The 18,139-nt window shown below is 35.2% G+C and overlaps 1 protein-coding gene and 1 long non-coding RNA gene across 2 annotated transcripts in view; both read left to right on the top strand.

Annotated features, from left to right (window-relative positions):
• LOC148347266 (uncharacterized) overlaps positions 1-18,139 on the top strand; it is a 346,298-nt gene that overhangs the window by 178,721 nt on the left and 149,438 nt on the right. The gene's annotated exons all lie outside the window — the stretch shown is intronic.
• Positions 107-12,044, top strand: meox1 (mesenchyme homeobox 1). The gene is made up of 3 exons (XM_088323881.1): positions 107-629; positions 5,574-5,746; positions 11,888-12,044. The coding sequence occupies exons 1-3, from the start codon at positions 206-208 to the stop codon at positions 12,008-12,010; spliced, it is 720 nt and encodes a 239-aa protein (XP_088180007.1). The 5' UTR covers positions 107-205; the 3' UTR covers positions 12,011-12,044.

Genomic DNA, 18,139 nt, shown 5'->3' with positions numbered 1-18,139 from the left:
TGTGGCCGGGGGGCTCCGCCCCCAGGGTGTCGCGTTTCCCCCCACCCCGCCGTCATAAACCTTTCCCACCTCGGCGAGGGAGGGCTCAGTGTCAAGGAACCTTGTGAAAAGCCACCAGGCCGGAGTCCAGTTCTACCCGAATCCGGAGCTGGTGAACGTCCCGAGGACCCCGCTTAAGGGGGCACCGTGGTTTTTTTTCCACAGCATGGACCAGCCGGCCAGTAGCTGCATGAGGAGCGCCCACCCCGCCAGCCCCATCTGGGGGTGCATGCGGAACCCCCACCCGGGCGCCAACCTGCCGTACCAGCAGCCTCCCTTCGCCCTGCACCAGAAAGCCGAGTTCTTGACCTACACGGACTTCTCGGCCCCCTGCCTGCTGCCCCACGCCGCTACCTACCCCAGGGATGACAGACTGTACCCCGACAGCCAAGGCGGGTACCAGAGGCCCGACTGGCACTTCAACCGGGCCCCCGACACCTGCACTCCAGCCGTGACCTCTGCTGCTGTGGGAGAGGGCGGGGGGCCCGAGATGGACGGGCCCTGCCCCGAGGGGGACTACTCACCCCAGAGCGCCGCGTCGGGCGACTCGGACAAGAAAGGGAGCGGTAAAAGAAAACGGGATGGCACGGGTGAGAATTGAACAATTAAGATCTCATTTCAACCTGCTAGCTTGTTCAACTAGCTTTTTTTCTGAGAAAATAGTCACGGAAGTACTGTATAATCAGAATGCACTATGCAAATCTGTTTTTTTTTTTGCTACTTTTTTTCTTTTACATATTTTTGTTATTGTTATTTTTTAAAATATTCATGTAAAAATAACAGTATGAAAACAATATAGAATAGAAATATGTAAAACAAATAGATGAATGAGAGAGTTTTATGACTTTATTTCATCTATTTTTCATATTTTTCTTATTATTTTTTCAATATTTATTCGATAATAGTAAAATAAAAATAATGTGGAATGGATTACGTAAAATCTATTAATAAAATAGGTTGATTACATCAGGACTTGTTTTTAACTTTATTTTTTCCATTTATTTTTTATTATTTTCCTCGTTTTTGTAAAAAATAGTAAAATAAAAATAATCTAAAATAAAATGTGTAATATATATATATATATATATATATATATATATATATATATATATATATATATATATATATATATATATATATATATATATATATACATATCTTCAAATAGTTAAGTATATCAGGAAGAGTTTTAGACTCTCTTTAAATATTTTTAACACCGTCATGTTTCAAAATGTATGTGAAAAATAACAAAACAAAGGTAATCTAATATAAAGTATGTAAAATTAATTGAAAAATAGTCTTATGACATCTGGGTATTTTTTTAAACGTATTTATATTTTTAGTTGTTGTTATTTTAAAAAATATAAAAGAAAATAATACATTAAAAATACTCAAAAATAAATTATGTAAAATATATGTAGATATATATCAATGAAAATCATAATTTTGATGTATTTTTTGTTATTTCCTGAATATTTTTCAATATTTATATGATAAAAATAATAAAATAAAACTAATACAAAAAGAAATTTGGAAAATAAACCTGAAATAGTTCAATAACAATGTTTAATATTTTATTTAACTGAATAAATAAATATATATATATATATATATATATATATATACATATATATATATATATATATATATATATACACGTAAAAAATGTAAAAAAAAATTATATTTATCCTGAGACGTTTTTCATAAATTATTTTTTCATTTTTTAAAATATATTTCTTATATATTTTTCAAATATATTTAAAAAATATTTCTCTAATTATTTTCAAATACTCGTATATCATAATATTAAAATACAATAAAAAAATACAAGATCAAATATTTCAAACAAACATAAAAATAATTTCAATTACATCAGGATGTTTTTACAACATATAAACATTTTTTTTATTTCCTTTTTTCAAATTGTATGTAGAAATATGTACAAATAATTTAAAATATATAGATATTTTTAGGAAAATAGTTAAATGACATCAGGGTGTTTTTGACAACTGTTTCAATTTTTTCTTTATATATAAATTTGATATTTTTCTTACTCTTTTTCAATATTTAATACTAATATATAATCAATATATAATCAAATTTTATGATAATAATACAATAAAATAATCTTAAATGGTGAATACTTCAATGACATCCGGATATTTTTACAAGTGTCTTCCATTCTTTTTTAAATATAGGTTTTCATATTTCCTATTATTTTGCAATATTTAGAAAAAGAATAATAAAATAAATCAAACATATGTTAAATAAATTGAAAGAGTAGTTCAATGACATCTGGACTATTTTTTTTACACCTTTTAAATCTCTTCTTTTACATTATTTTGGATTTTTCAGGATGCCAAGTTTCTCCAAAGTGTGACTTTTTTCCGATTTTTGTTTTTCTGATTTGCATTTTCACGCACGTGCTTCCCGGCACATCTGCAAAAGTTTCCGATTCAAAGACGATGACATCATCCTTTTTCGCTCGTTGTTAGTGAAATCTCTGGAACTGTTAAAAGTATAGACTGCCCTTTTATTTTGAAAAGGTTCCTTTAGGAAATAATCACCCCAAGAAAAAAATCGAAAAATAGGATAAAAAAAATACTCAAAAATAATTGAGAAAAATCTAAATATTTTCTATAATTATCTAATAGATTAGATTTTCTTAAAAAGCCAAACTATTAAAATATTATAGAGTTTAATTGAATTGTTTAATTGACCCATTGCATAATTTTTATGTCATCATAATTGACTTTCCCTTACAGAACATTAAACTAGTTTCTCCCTTTTACAGCTATTTTATATATATGTATATATGTATACTTTTGAAAATATTTTGATACGAAAAAAATATCTGAAATTTAAAGTACTTTTTTCTTATTACAAATATAAAGAAAACAAGAGGAAATTATTTCATGTTTTGACAGTCAATCATTAAAAATATAGACAGATCTTATCTATAATATGTATAATAACCTTATTTGGAGGTGGCTTTTTTTCCTTAGAGTCTCATTATAGGTAATTTGGAGAATTATTTAGATTTTTTTTGTCATGAATATTCTTGGTGTTTTGCAGTGTATTCTGTTTTATTTGGAGTGGGTTTTGTTGTCATTTTTTGTGCTTTATTAGTTTTCTTTGTGTAATTGATGGCCTTTTTAGGAGATAGAATGTTTTTAATAGTAAAAAATACTTTACAGGCAATATTTTTATATCAATATCCATTTAGGCAGTTTTGGGTTTAATACGTATTTTATTCAGATTTGTGTTCAGAATTTTTGTAGTTTTGTATTTTCAGCCTGTTGTTTTAGGGGGTTTGTAATTTTTCTTTTGAGTTTTTTTTTCTTTTTTTTCTTTATTTTATGTTTTCAACACAATCATTTTCAGTAGCACTGGAATACAGCTCCTTATTTGATTTTTAAGTTTTAATTATATATAACATTTTTGGGGAAATATTTTTGATGTGTTTTTTTTTTACCTAAATTTTTTCTTATCATATTCTATATATAAAAACCCTTTTTTTTTTAGATTTTATTTTTTAATGTTTTTGTTTTGGGTAGCACTAGAATACAGTTCCTCATTTAATAGAAAGTTTTAATATAGATAACATTTCGGAGTGAGTATTTTATGGGTTATTCTTCTGTTTATCTATTTAAATATTTTTCATAATAAAATATGTATTATTATTTTTGTGTTTTCGATAGTTTCTTCCGGTGTTTATTTTTAAGAATGTTGTTTTAATCTTTTTATGTTTTTTTTCTTCACCCTTATGTTTTTGAGTGAAAAATAATTATTTATTATTTTTCAAAAATAAAGTTTTAATAAAAACATATTTTTGGGCGATATTTTTTTATTTTATTTTTTCAAACAAAAGTAGAATCGTTTAATCAAACAGTGATTGATTTCAATATATATATATATATATATATATATATATATATATATATATATATATATATATATATAATATATATATATATATATATGTACAAGTGAAAATTGTGGAGTATATTTTTCACAAAATGAAAAATTAAAGACAAAAAATAACTCATATTTTTACAGGAAGCATAAATATAAAATAAAAGCTATAGAAATAAAAAATAATGTATGATGTTTGTGACAAATTTAGCAGTTTAGCAGTCATTTATTTTTCACTCGTAAAGATGTTTGACACGCCGTCACATGGAAATGAGTTAACGTGGGAATCTCCGACAAAGGCGTTGTCAACTTTGTTCCTTCTTCTTCTTTTCTTTAACGACGTTCCGCCGCATTCCTTCGCTAAGTCGCTCCCTGTGTGGGTGCGCGGACGAATTAGCCCAGTGGCGGAGATCCGTGGTGGTCCTCAGGGTACCTCATCCTGCCCCTTTAAATTTATCACAATCATAAAAATATACGGTATCTGTTTTTATTTCAGATAGAAAAACAAATAATATTCTCTTGTCCACATTGGTTTGTAGCAAAAAATGATGAAGGAAATTTGGGTGAAAAAAGGGAATCAAGCAGTGTTCATTTTTATATTGTTTAACACTTCTATTCATACCAAAATTGTACAATAAAGATATTCATGATGGCTACTTTGTTCTTTGCAGTTTTTCCATCTTTTTTTCTTCCTTTTTTTCTTTTTTCTCTCTTTGTTATTTTCTTTTCTTTCTTATCCTGTTTCTTTTCCTCCTTTTTCTTTTTTTGAATTCTCCCTTTTTCATCATTTTTGCTCTTTTTTCTTTTTTTGGTTCCTCTTTTCCCTACTTCCCTTTTTTTTTTTTTTTTTTTTACTCTTTTTCCCCCTTTTCACTTTTTAAACAATTTTTCCCCATTTTTCTCTGTCCTATTTTGTTTTTTTTTCTTTTTCTCCAACTTTGTTATTAATGCTCCTTTTTTCTTTCCTTATGTTTTTTTCTTTTCTTTCTTATCTTATTCCTTTTTTCCCTTTTATCTTTTCCTCGTTTTTCATTTTTAAAATTCTCTCTTTTTCATCATTTTTCCTCCTTTTTCTTTTCCTGGTTCATCTTTTCCCTATTTCCCTTTTTTGCTTTTTACTCTTTTCACTTTTTTTCCCATTTTTTTTCTCTTCCATTTTGTTTTCTTCTTTTTCTCTATCTTTGTTATCAATGCTCATTTTCCTTTCATTCTCCCCAGCATTTTTTCTTTTTCTTTTTCCCTTTGTCCCTTTCGACTATCTTTCCCTTTTCTATGCTTTCCTCGATTTTCCCCATTCATTTTCTCTCTCTCTCTGTTTCTGTGTTTTTTTTCTTTTTTTCTCTTATTCTCCTTTTTGTCTTTCTTTTTAACTTTTCTTATCCCTTCTTTCCCTTTTTATTATTTTCCCCCGTTTTTTCCTTTTCTCTTTTTTATTATTTTTTTTCTTCATTTTTCCTCATTTTTGTTTTTTCCTCCTTTTCCCCCATTTTCTTTCTTAATCTATTTTCCCTAATTTAGTCTATTTCCCCATTTTCTGCTTTCCCCAAAAACTCTTGCTCATTTCTGCAATCAATCGTTATACCCGACGCCTCTGACGCCATCATTTACCCGATTCCCAGACGCTTCGGAATCGTCGTGCAAGGCGGACGCTAGCTGCAAGGCGCGCAAGGAGCGCACGGCCTTCACCAAGGAACAGCTTCGGGAATTGGAAGCCGAATTTACCCACCACAACTACCTGACGCGGCTGCGACGCTACGAGATCGCCGTCAACCTGGACCTCACCGAGAGACAGGTCATATCGAAGGACCGACCGGGGGGAAAGGGGAGTCCAAGACCCTGGTGCTGGCCACAGCTCACACCCAGTCACTCACGCTTCTTGTATTTCTATTACTCATTTGTAAATGTTATGATTTTGTGCAACAATATTGATACACAAGAACAAGAACATTCTTTTTCCCCTATAGGGTAAAAATACCGTATTTTCCAGACTATAAGGCCAGGGCAAGTCAAATTTATTTATATAGCCCTTAATCACAAAAATGTCTCAAAGGACTGCACAGGATTACAATGCCACAATTACCTGATCTTAAACCAACATGCGGGCAAGGAACAACTCAAAACCTCAGCGTGAGGAAAAAGAGAAACCTTGAGAAGGGACCTCACAAGTGGTATCTCCCCTTTCAGGATGACCAGGGTGAATTACATTTAGCATTACAATACACCAACATAATAAACACTAGGTAACATGTTGAAAATTTGTCCGGAAAGTACATGACAGCAGCGACGCCCCCAGCCTGTAAACTAGTCCAGAAAGTCTATGACGCCTACGACGCAGCCAGCTGGTCCATGCAGGCGTTCACATGCTTCAGGTCAAACGCTGGTCCACTGCACCTAAAAAAAAAAGAGCCAGAAATTTGAAAATGTGCCTTTCAACCCAGTGCGCCTTATACACCGCAAAATACAGTGGATAAGATAGTAATATTTATCGGTGTATGTTACTACAAGAGGTTTTACATATTTTTGCGTGATTGAACGATAAACATCTCTGACCAAAATCACAAGAAATTTAATGCAATCGGATCGGAACCCAGTGGTACTACTTTTACAATGGAAAGGCATCACAGCTTATCTCATCATCACACTATTTCTACAATGCCAGAAAACCCGCTTTGCATAGTGCATTTTGTTAAGCGTTCTGATAGGTTAAACATGGGACTGCATAATCAGAATGCACTATGCAAATCAGTGTTTCTGGCACCGTGAGTACAATTATGAGATCAAATCGAATGCCTTTTCATGTGTCATCTGTATAGTCCAATGATAAGTCTAGTTGCTCTCACTGTCGGGACCCGGGTTCCGTTCCAGTTGTATTCGACTTATTGACTGAATAACCATTACTCAAACAGACCCCGAAAGTGTTTAAAGAGCCCTCCAGTTATACTCAAGTATTAGTGTAGTCTCTCATGCTCCGAAAGGATGAAAAAAAGTACTACTTTTGGTGGGTGCGTTTTATAATCTGGGTCACCTGAGTCCGGTAATTGTGAAATAGATATATACAAAACCGGTCAAAGTATTTTATTTTGTAGACCCCAAATTGACCCATGTGCCAAAATCATAAAAACGAAGGAAACCTCAAATGACCAGTGCAGATGTTTTCCTCCACGGACCCTTTGCGGTTCCGTCTGAATGACGTGAGGGGCCCACATTCAAATACAAACCAAAAGAAGGGGGGGGGTCTATGTCCCCAATAACGAAAAGTTCTTCCACAAATGAAATGGTCGGACGTCTGGAGGGCAACTCCTACAAAATCTTAAAGACCCCTCAAGAGAATAATCTAGAAAGGATGAGTAGGATTGCACCCTGTCCCCCCTCTAAGATATATATTTTTAGATAAATAATTTAAATTGTTAATTATTTCTCATTTTTTATGTCTTCTCTCTCTTATTTGAAAATGTTCTTATTTTGAAAATCTTATTTTAACATAGTCTATTTTTTTCCTTCATTCCACTTTTATTATTTTTCATTTTTTTATTATTAATTTAAGTTAGTTGAATTTTTAAATATTTATTTTGAATTAGTTTTACATTATTTTTGTGACTTTTATTTTGCCTTTATTCATATTTATTTGATTTTTTTAGCATTTTTTTAATATAATGTCATGATTATAAATTTAATTTATTTAGTTTTCTTTTGGCTTTTTAAATGTTATTTGTCATAGCCTTTAAATTGTAATTTTAATTTTTATTAATTTTATTTAATACTACATGTTCATCATTTATCTTTATTATTTAATTAAAAATATTTTTATTAAATAATAAATAATAAATGATCTTTATTTTGTTACATTTTTCATATTATTTATTTGTTTAAATTTAGCCTCCGAACAACTTGGATTTTATTCACATTTTGGAACAAATAAATTAATTGGTTTATTTCATAATCCAACTGTTTATATGATATTATGGTATGGAAGTGAGTTAAGGAGCTTCACTGTTTCCAAAGTTAGCCATTTGTGTCCAATAATTGTTTTGAAAATAAACAAAAAATAATAATAAAAACCAAATCAATATAAAACATTGGGGCGGCATGGCGTCTGGGTGGTTAGCGCTCCGAACCAGGGGAGGATCCAGGGTTCAATTCCAGCTACTGCCGTCTACCCAGCAGAGTTTGCATGTTCTCCCTGTGCGGAATTCCCCCGGGCACTCTGGTTTCCTCCCACATTACAAAAACATGCATGTCAGGTTAATTGGCCAGTTCAAATTGTCCATGTGATTGGCTAGCAACCAGTCAAGGATAAGCGACGCAGAAAATAGATGGATAAAATAATTGATTTTAATAATAAAACTTTTAAAAATGAGAATCAAATACTTTGAAACGATAATCAAGTTATTTTACGTATTTTATTTTGTCTCTTGGGTCTGAAAATGAATGTTGTTCCTTTAAAAAAAGGTTCATTTTACAGAGGTCAATTTATCTGGTTTCCTGTGTGAGTGTGAGCAGTGGCCTACATCAGCTTTTCCAGTTTGTATATTCCTTCGAGGCTTATCTTGACAAATTACAAAGGAATTAGTCAAAGCCAATTTTATTTGTCGAGTTCTCAAACGACAATAAAGTGCTAATACACGGAACAGTCCCAACCTAAAATAATACTCGATAATATTTCCAGTGTCTTTTCACCTAATATTGTAGTAAAACTGAGTGACATAAAACACGATATGCAATAAAATGTTCAAAGCGGCAGCAAATAGCGAATGTGCTATAAATAACGGTAAAAGGTAAAAGATAAGATAGGTAAAGTAAATAAAATATACATGTGTGCAGTCATGAGTGTTCATTTCTCTTCTTACCGGCTTTGGAGAGAGTTCAATTGTCTTACTGCCTGGTGGGAGAAGCTGTTGGTGAGTCTGGTAGTGCGGGTGCGGCGGCTTCTGTATCCAGAGGCCAGGGAAACTTAGGGGACAGTGTGCTGGTTGGGTTGAGTCGATGAAAAACGCTTTGAGGGTGAGGCGGCTAGTGTAGATAACTTGCAGAGGATTAAGTAATACTCCAATTATCCTTTCAGCTGTTCTCACAATGCGTCGTAGGGAACTTCGTGTTGTAGTGTACCTGCCGCCCAACACAGCAATGCAGCTGGAAAGGATGCTTTTGATGGATCCTTAGAGGAATTTTTGTTTCATAAAAGAAAAAAAAACATGTGAAAAAGGAGATCAACTTAGTGGGAGTGTGAGCAGTGGCCTACAGCAGCTTTTGGAGTTTAGAAGTATTATTTTTGTAGTCCTTCATGGCTTGTCTTGATTAGTTACAAGGGAATTGGATACATTTGTGTTCCATTAAAATAAATAATAATTTAAAAAATAAATGAAATAAAACATGTGAAAAAGGAGATCAACTTAGTGTGATTGTGAGCAGTGGACTACAGCAGCTTTTGAAGTTTATTAGTATTATGTTTTTTTTCTATTCCTTCATGGCTTGCCTTCATATGTTATATTTTAGTTCAATTAAAATAAACAATTAAGAAGACAAAAAGGAAAAAAACATTTTTTTGGGAAAAAATAGGAAAAAACATGTGTAAAAGGAGATTAACTTAGTGGGAGTGTGAGCAGTGGCCTACAGCAGCTTTTGGAGTTTATTAGTATTATTATTTATTCCTTCATGGCTTGCCTTGATTAGTTACAATGTAATTGGACACATTTTTTCCCATTAAACTAAGTAATAATATAAAAAAAGAATAAAAAAACACTTGAAAAAAAGAGATCAACTTAGTGTGAGTGTGAGCAGTGGCCTACAGCAGCTTTGGGAGTTTATTACTATTATTTCTTTTTTTTTTATTCCTTCATGGCTTGCCTTGATTAGTTACATTTTCATTCCATTAAAATAAATAATTAAGAAGACAAAAAGGAAAAAACATGTGATAAAGGAGATTAACTTAATGTGAGTGTGAGCAGTGGCCTACAGCAGCTTTGGGAGTTTAGTAGTATTATTTATTTTTGATTCATTCATGGCTTGCCTTGATCAGTTACAAGTGAATTAGAGACATTTTTGTTCCATTAAGAGAAATAATTATTCAAAAAAAAAGAATTTAAAAAAAGAGATGTGTTAAAGAAGTTTAACTTAGTGTGAGTGTGAGCAGTGGCCTACAGCAGCTCAAGTTTGTTATTATTGATTTTATTCCCTAATTACTTGCATTGACCAATTATAAGGGCATTAAAGAACCCAAAAACAAGAACATGTGAAAAAGAAGATCAACCGTTTTGAGTACAGGTAGGTCAAACATATAACCCGCGGGCCATGTCCAGCTCCTTGGCTGATTTAATCCGGCCTGCATGTCATGGATCACAATCACGTCTCGTTGAGAGCGTTTTTTTAGGGATGGGGAAACAGGAGTGAGGGTCTTGGAGTGAAGAGAAATCTTGAAGTGGAGATTTGGGACTACTTTTAAGGAAGATGGCTTGAAGGATGGAACAAAGAGGAAACTGAGCAACAAGGTTGGTGTGGCAGGTCTTGGAGGAGGTAAAACACGAGTCTGGAAGACCGTTGTAGAAGAGAAGGCAGAAGGGTCAAACGGGTCCAGGTTTAGAGTCAGAAGTGCAGACAAACGAGTTCTGGGTGTAGGCTTTGCAGACGATCTGACCAAGGTAGGCTGTAAGCCAGGGCTGTAAATACAGAGGTTGATTGGGAGGGAATTCAGAACAGCTGATGGGAAACGAGAACAAATAGGTGGAACAATCAGGGTGTAGTGAGAGAGCAGAGAGGTGATTGGTGCTGGTTACCGGTAGAAACCACAATAAATTTCCGAGTATGTCAAATAAAATAAGTGAACCTTTCGGTCATTTCTATCAAAAGTTGTGATTTTTTTAAATAAATGCAAACCAAATGCTCTGTCTGGCCACTTGAGGGCAGTGTTGACTTTGTATAGCGTGGTGAGTTGGTTCAGGTGTAAAACCGCGCTCACTCAACTGTTAAAATAAACAATTTCACACATTCAATGCCAAACATGAAAAATTTCCCCCCATTATTTGTGAATAAATATATTGTGTTTAGAGAAGATCTCATGTCATTTGTGATTAAATGAATCTGAAAAGGTTTAGCGGAGTGTGAGCGGTGGCCTACAGCAGCTTTTAGAGCAGGGGTGTCAAACGGGCGGCCCGCGGGCCGGAACAGGCCCGCCAAGGGATTGGATCCGGCCCGCGAGGGAAGCGCAAGAGAAAATCAAGCTGCTGGTAAAAATATGTCTACTTGATGTTGCCAAAGCCAGGTGCATCTCACAAATGCTGTAATTCTCTCTCTCTCTCTCTCTCCCTTTCTCTCTCTCTCTCTCTCTCTCTCTCTCTCTCTCTCTCTTCCTCTTTTTTTCACTCACTCTATCTCTTTCACTCTCCCTGTCTGTTTTTCTCTTTCTTTGTTCCTTTTTCTCTTTCTCTCAATATGTCTTTTTACCTTATTTTGCTCTCCCTTACTTTTTTACTTTTTTCTTTCTTTTCTCTCTTTCTCTCTATTGCTTTGCCCTTCTCTCTTTCCCTCCTTCTCCCCTTTCTCTTTTTCTATTTCTCTTTGGATTTCTTTCTTTCTCTCTCTTTCTTTTCCACTCTCTCACTTTTTTTCTTTTTATCGCTTTTGTTTCTCACATTCTCTCTCCGTCTCTCTTTCATAGTCCCACACTCTCTCTTTTACTCACCCTCTCTTCCTCTTATTTCTTTCTCTCTTTTTTCTTTCTCCTCAATTTAATAGTCCGGCCCCCGAGAGAAGGTTTGTTCCATTGTGTGGCCCCCGAGTTAAAATGAGTTTGACACCCCTGTATTAGAGGGATTAGAGTGTCCCCTTAATTGAATCAAAATATTTTAAATCATCTTGTTTTGTCCTCTCTTATTATTTCAAATAATAACAATAATGAATAATCACAAGCTAACGTTGGCGTCATTTTTGTGTCTCCCAGGTGAAAGTTTGGTTCCAGAACCGTCGAATGAAGTGGAAACGCGTGAAAGGCGGACAATCGTCATCGCCGAACCATTTGGAAAACGACGATATGGACTCGGCCGCCTCACCGAGCTCCGACTGAGCTCTGGACGGAACCGGGGTCAAATTCTAGCGCTCAAATCTTCCCTAAAGACTTTTTTTAAACTGTGTGTATATATATGTGCATATTTCTTTTTTTTAATACTGTTAGTGATAAAAACAGATGTTTCCTCTTTTTTTATATAAACAGAATAAAATGTCTGCTATAAAACTGGCAAAATCTCTTCAGAATTTATTGGAAAAGAAAACTGAACTGTTGCTCGTATCGTTTTTCCATTTTTTTCCCGCTAACAAGCGCGGTAAAAACATCAAACTCTTCACATCAGTATAGCTTTTGAGTGGATGATGGAGAGGAGGAGGTGAATCTCGGATATTTTTGTTGATTTCCTTTTTGGAAAGAGATAAAATGTCTGCTACAAAACTTTGCAAAAACAGCACTTGGTATTATTTTCAATATTTTTTCAAAAACAAGCACTAAAAATAAATCAAACCATTCACATCAGCCCAGCTTTTGAGTTAAATGCAGATGCTGCCCGACTTACGAACGAAGTTGAATTTGTTCGTAAGTTGCGTCAGTGCTATATTTTGTATGTTTAAGCTTTATATAAGTATGTTTAATGCTTGTATAATTAACCTGTATTGTTTTGTACTAAAAAATAAACATTTCATAAAATAATATGCTCTATAAAAATGAATAAAGTTGAGTTTAACTTTGGGAAGATGCGCTTCAAGAGGTCCCAAAGATAAGCAATAGGAATTATACACAAGGCAGGATACTGTGATCATCCTTTTTCTGCAGTCCAAATTATTAAAACGGTTTGATCTAGCGGAGTTTTCAAGTTCCCAACTCCTATTCAAAGTGAACAAAGATATACTGCCAGAGAACATACAAAAATGATTCACACAAAAAGAAGGAAGCTACAACTTGAGGGGATGTAGTAACTTTAAAATCCAACCGGTGAGAACTACCAGGAAAAGTATGTATGTGGAGTTAAACTTTGGAACAAATTACAGGATGAGCTCAAAAAATTTCCGAATCCAGATACAAAAAAACAATATTGGCAAAGTACAGAGAGGAAGAAAATGGTGTCTGAATGATACAGCAAAAGGTAGATGTAAGCAAACCAACATTGTTATTATTATTATTACATTAATATAATGGTAATAATAATCATAATTATTATAACAGTCATTAATTATTATTATTGTCATTATTGGTGACTGAGTGATATTAGGTGATTACTAGCATTGTAGAATTAATAGAGGGGTAAAACTAAATTAATCTGGTAGGTAAAACAGTGATGCAAGTGGTGATACTGATGATAACGAAGAGACTGTATCCATGGAAACAATGTGTCGAGAGGTGTTAGTTGTTTGTAAATACAGAGAAGAGCTAACTGTGGGACATATTTATTAATCAAGTCAATGAGTCAAAGTCGTAGGATTTGTACGATAACATTGTTCTTGTTTTTTGTGGGTTTTTTTCGATTTGTTGTTTTGTTTTTGTTTTGTCATGTTCGAAATAAAAGTTTCTTTCATTCATTTAAGAGGTCTTCCTCTGTGGTAAAAAGGGGCCGAAAAAAAAACATTCTGACAATTTTCTCAACCGCATCAAGCTTTCTTATTCCACTTTCATTTCAAAAGAAACGGCTCGCCTCTTCTTTACACTTTACACCATTGAATGGATGCACGAGATATTGAACAATAAAAACTTCAAAGTTCTCAGCGTGCTAGAGATACATTGCAGTGTGTTTACACAACAACTAGAAAGAGGAAGCGGATTTTCTTCTTTGACCTCTCACAGCGCTTCACGCAGTAATGTCCTGTACTCGGAAAAAGGTACACACGATACAAAATTTAACTTATAGCAATGACCGGATATTTTTCGACATCCCCCCAAAAATGTTTGAATCTACCGTTTTACGTAAGTCTAATGGTCGTAAGTAGGGGGAGTGTCTGCAGATTAGATTTGTCTTTATCGTCCTTGATATCAATGTAGTAAACATTGTGTGCCATGAGATTAGACATGGCACTTCAGGGTAAAACATGTAAAAAAGATTTTAAAGAGAAAAAAAGGACTGTCAAGATAAATAGGCAAAAATAATGATAACAACGTAGAAAAACTGTAATAATAATAATGCAATGAAAAACAATGGTGCATTGTAACCATAGTACACTAAAAATATAACATCTAGCAGTAGCAATTAATAACCTCCAATATGATTCGCAATGTATGTATTTTCACAGTTTCGTGCAAGAGTATACATATTTTTTCACAGTTTTGTTTCGCAAAAACTAAAAGAGAAAAAAATAAGTGAAAATAAGTCACAAGATATGTTTTCACAGTCTGTGCTCTCGTTTAGGGTTATGATGGCCCTGGGGAATAAATCCTCTCTGAGCCTGTTTGCCCTTGTTTTGTCCTTGTTTACCAGAAAGCAATAGGTGAAAAAGATGGTGGCCGGTGTGGGAATTTCTTTTATAATGCTAACAAGATGGCAATGTCTTTTAGACTTGGCAGAGTGCAGCCCATGATATGTTGGGCTGTGTTGAAAGATAAGGAGTTGAATCTCGGCAATTTTTGTTGATTTATTTTTTATTTTTTCTTGCAAAAGGAATAAATTATCTGCTATAAAACTGGCAAAATCTCTTCAGAATGGATTTCAAAAGAAAATAGCTTTGTTGTTTGTATCGTTTTTACCATTTTATGCCAAAAACAAGCACAAACCGTTTATATCAGTGTAGATTTTGAGTTGATGAAAAATATTAGGTGGTAAATCTCATTGAACTCTCATTTTTTTGTTGATTTTTTTTTTTTTTACTGAGATGTGAGTAAACCTCCGTGAGTATCAATACTGGGGACTGGTACAAACGATCATAGTGTCCAATTATTGTATTTATGTTATAGGGGAATTGAGGGAAATTTAATGTAGGTACTAGTACTATTGGTATCTGGTATCACTATTGATGACTGGACATGTTGTCAGGACCAGAACGGAAACAAGACCCAATTGCGTTACGTTTCTCACAAGTTTTATTAGAGGAAAGAGAAAGGGCTGCGCCCACGATCTGGTGTTCGCTGGACGCGGGAAGCAAGTTGCTCTTGTACTCAAATGGTGCTCCGAACGCGGAAGTGGAACTTCCGTAGCGAGCGATGCCGGTGTCTGGGAGAGCAAGGCGTGGTCGAGGACAAAACAGAGGTCGTAAGCCGGGACGAGAGAGCAGACGTGGTCAAGATCAAAACGGGTCGAAGCCGGGGACAGACGGGAGCGAAAAACGGGACAGGTGGGAGTCAGGGTCGAAAAAGGCTGACAAAACGGGCTGACAAAAGGGGACAGACAGGACTGGGTTCAAATACTGACAGAAAGCCAATCAGAACATGCGATGGTTGGCGCCAAAAGAGCAGGCACAGCTGAGTCACATCAGTAATCATGACACAGGTATCAGTATCGGTCTGAAAGAAGTAGTATCGAGCATCCCTTCTTTGAGACATGTAATAGGGTAATACTAAGATTAATTATTAATTAATTATTTCTTTTCCCCTAGAATGTCTCAACCATAATAGATTGAAATTCTATTTTGAAACCAAGAAAATTCTGGAAAAAAAATCTAGATTTAAAACAAAACTCTAAAACGTGGTATGGTTAGGAAAAGATTTTTCATAATTGACATGAAAACATTTTAATGACACAAAGACTCCTACTCAAATGAAATAATATTTTCCTCACATCGTTTCTCTGTGCCTTGTCAGATTTTTTACACAGCAATTGGCTGAGTTTCCAGGAAAACAATTGAACCAAAAATGGACAAAAAGTATTTTTAGTAACAACAAAAATATATTCTTAATTTATTAATAAATAAATAAATCATTGATGTGTACTCTGTTCTCATTTTTCTGAAAAAAAAAAAATAAAAATAAATAAATAAATAAATAAATAAAGCGTTCATAAAAATTATATTACTCATTAACTTGATCATCAACCATACGTGGCGGATTTTCATTGTGCTTTGTGGTCTGCAGCAGATAGCACACAGCAAATGCTATCACGGGGACAGGTTGCAAAGGGCTTTGTGTGTGTCTGTGTTGGGTGGACGTGACTATCTGTGTTCACGACTGTGATAGGCCGGTGTATGCTGTCAATCAAACAGCAGGGGCAAGCACAGAAGTCAATGTGTTCACCAAAACAAACTGCAAAGTAAGGCGACAGCGAGTCCGCTGCAGCTAAGCTACATAATAACTCTCACAACCCACAGACGAACCTGTATCCTGCCAATGCCAGATCCATTACCTATCAAATGGATGACCTCAATCATGGAAAACTGCTACATTTGTGATTTTAATCATCACATTGACCTGGCTCAACCTCATCTCATCTCATCTCATCAGCTGCACCGCTTATCCTCAGTAGGGTCGCGGGGGTGCTGGAGCCCATCCCAGCAATCATCGGGCAGTGGGCAGGGGACACCCTGAACTGGTTGCCAGCCAATCGCAGGGTACATGAGGACAGACAACTCACTCGTTCAGTCACACCTAGGGACAATTTGGACCGGCCAATTCACCTGAAATGCATGTCTTTGGAATGTGGGAGGAAACCGGAGTGCCCGGAGGAAACCCACGCAAGCACGGGGAGAACATAAAAACTCCGCACAGTAAGGTCGGGAGCTGGATTTGAACCCACGCAGGAGGTTCCCACGACCTCAGAACTGTCCTGGCTCAACCTATTGTTAGGAATTTAATATTAAAATGTACCGTTTACCAAATTGTTCAAATTAGTTATCTGACTCCATTAAGCAAACACAACCTACATTCACCTAACAATGTGTGTTCGTTTCTTGATGAAAAAATGAACATGAGACTGGCATTCCCACACGGGGGCAGTATTAATTTCTTAAACAATTTAGCTAAGTGAACTCCATCGAATATGGCCGAATTGGCCGAACTAGTGTCGCTCGAGTCTCTGTCAAGCCTCCTCTCTCGATCTTCCTCTTCCATCCCTCAGCCCCCGTTTTTTCCGCAAGCTGGTGTGCCGGCTCCTCCTATGGGCGTGCCAGGAAAGTCCCCACGTGGGCTCCGCGGCTCCACCACCTTGCCTCGATGTCTGGAAAAACTCAAAACAACACAGAGCATTTCTACGTCATCAGGGCCCTGTTCTCCAAACATCGCCTGCCGTCCTCCGTCAGACTCCTGTTATCAAATTTCCTTAGTCAAAACATAACGCATTTGGAACAGCGTGACCTAAAGCCCACTCAGTGAAAATCTTCATTGCACTCAATAAATGTAACTTGTATTTAATCGTATAAAATCCTTTATAGTAAAATGTATAAAATCCTTCACTATGGATCCCCGATGCTAGCATGCAGCTAGTTGGTTGATTTCTACATTTCTTTCTTACACTGAAAGGAGAAGCCCTCTAACTTTGTTGTACTATTGAATAAAGAAAATAAAACCATTCATCCAACTGCAATTCTAAGTTCTGCATTGTTATCTGTAGATCCATAGTTCTTGATTTGTTACAGTCTTATATATTATAGGTTACTGATATAAAGGGTTGGGTAGGGTTACTTTAACTTGATTACTTTCTATTACTCCAATGCCAAATATGCTAATAAGAGACAAAAGAAACTAAATATGAATAAAATGATTAAATTTTGTGCAGGCTTGGGGAGTAACGGAATACATGGAATGGCAAAAAAGATGTTGGCAAGCTGTTTGGATTTATTTTCATTTTGTTTCTGTCGCATTTTATGTTAGTTTTGCCGGAAATCAAAGAGATCAAAGCCGGGAGAGAAAGCTTACCACGTGTTGTGAGTCATAATTTTATTCATATTTAGTTTATTTTGTCTTTTATTAGCATATTTGGTATTGGAGTAATCCAAAAGTAATTGAAAGTAATTAAGTTAAAGTAACCCTGCCCAACCCTGGGCGGCAGTAGCTCAGGAGTTAGAGCGCTCGTCTTGGGATCAAGGGATCCCAGTTCGAATCCCAGCTCGTCCGTGTTACATGTCGAAGTGTCCTTGGGTAAGACACTGAACCCCTAATACCCCCAATAAGCAGGTTAGCGTCTTACATGGCTGCAATACAAGGCCGCTATTGGGAAATGTGAAGCAGACTGTAAAGCACTTTGGGAAGTCATTAACTTAAAAAGGACATTGACACATCACACAGATATTTCTG

This window comes from Urocampus carinirostris, chromosome 19, assembly GCF_059441175.1.
Source record: "Urocampus carinirostris isolate Australia breed hairy pipefish chromosome 19, RoL_Ucar_1.0, whole genome shotgun sequence".
Lineage (NCBI taxonomy): Eukaryota > Metazoa > Chordata > Actinopteri > Syngnathiformes > Syngnathidae > Urocampus > Urocampus carinirostris.
This window is presented reverse-complemented; position numbering and strand designations above follow the sequence as displayed.

Bases quoted from the DNA above. Each gene is read 5' to 3' on its own strand.
- meox1 (XM_088323881.1), top strand. From the start codon at position 206: ATGGACCAGCCGGCCAGTAGCTGCATGAGGAGCGCCCACCCCGCCAGC. The intron at 630-5,573 runs GTGAGAATTGAA...CCCGATTCCCAG, and splicing joins AAGAAAACGGGATGGCACGG to ACGCTTCGGAATCGTCGTGC. The intron at 5,747-11,887 runs GTCATATCGAAG...TGTGTCTCCCAG, and splicing joins TGGACCTCACCGAGAGACAG to GTGAAAGTTTGGTTCCAGAA.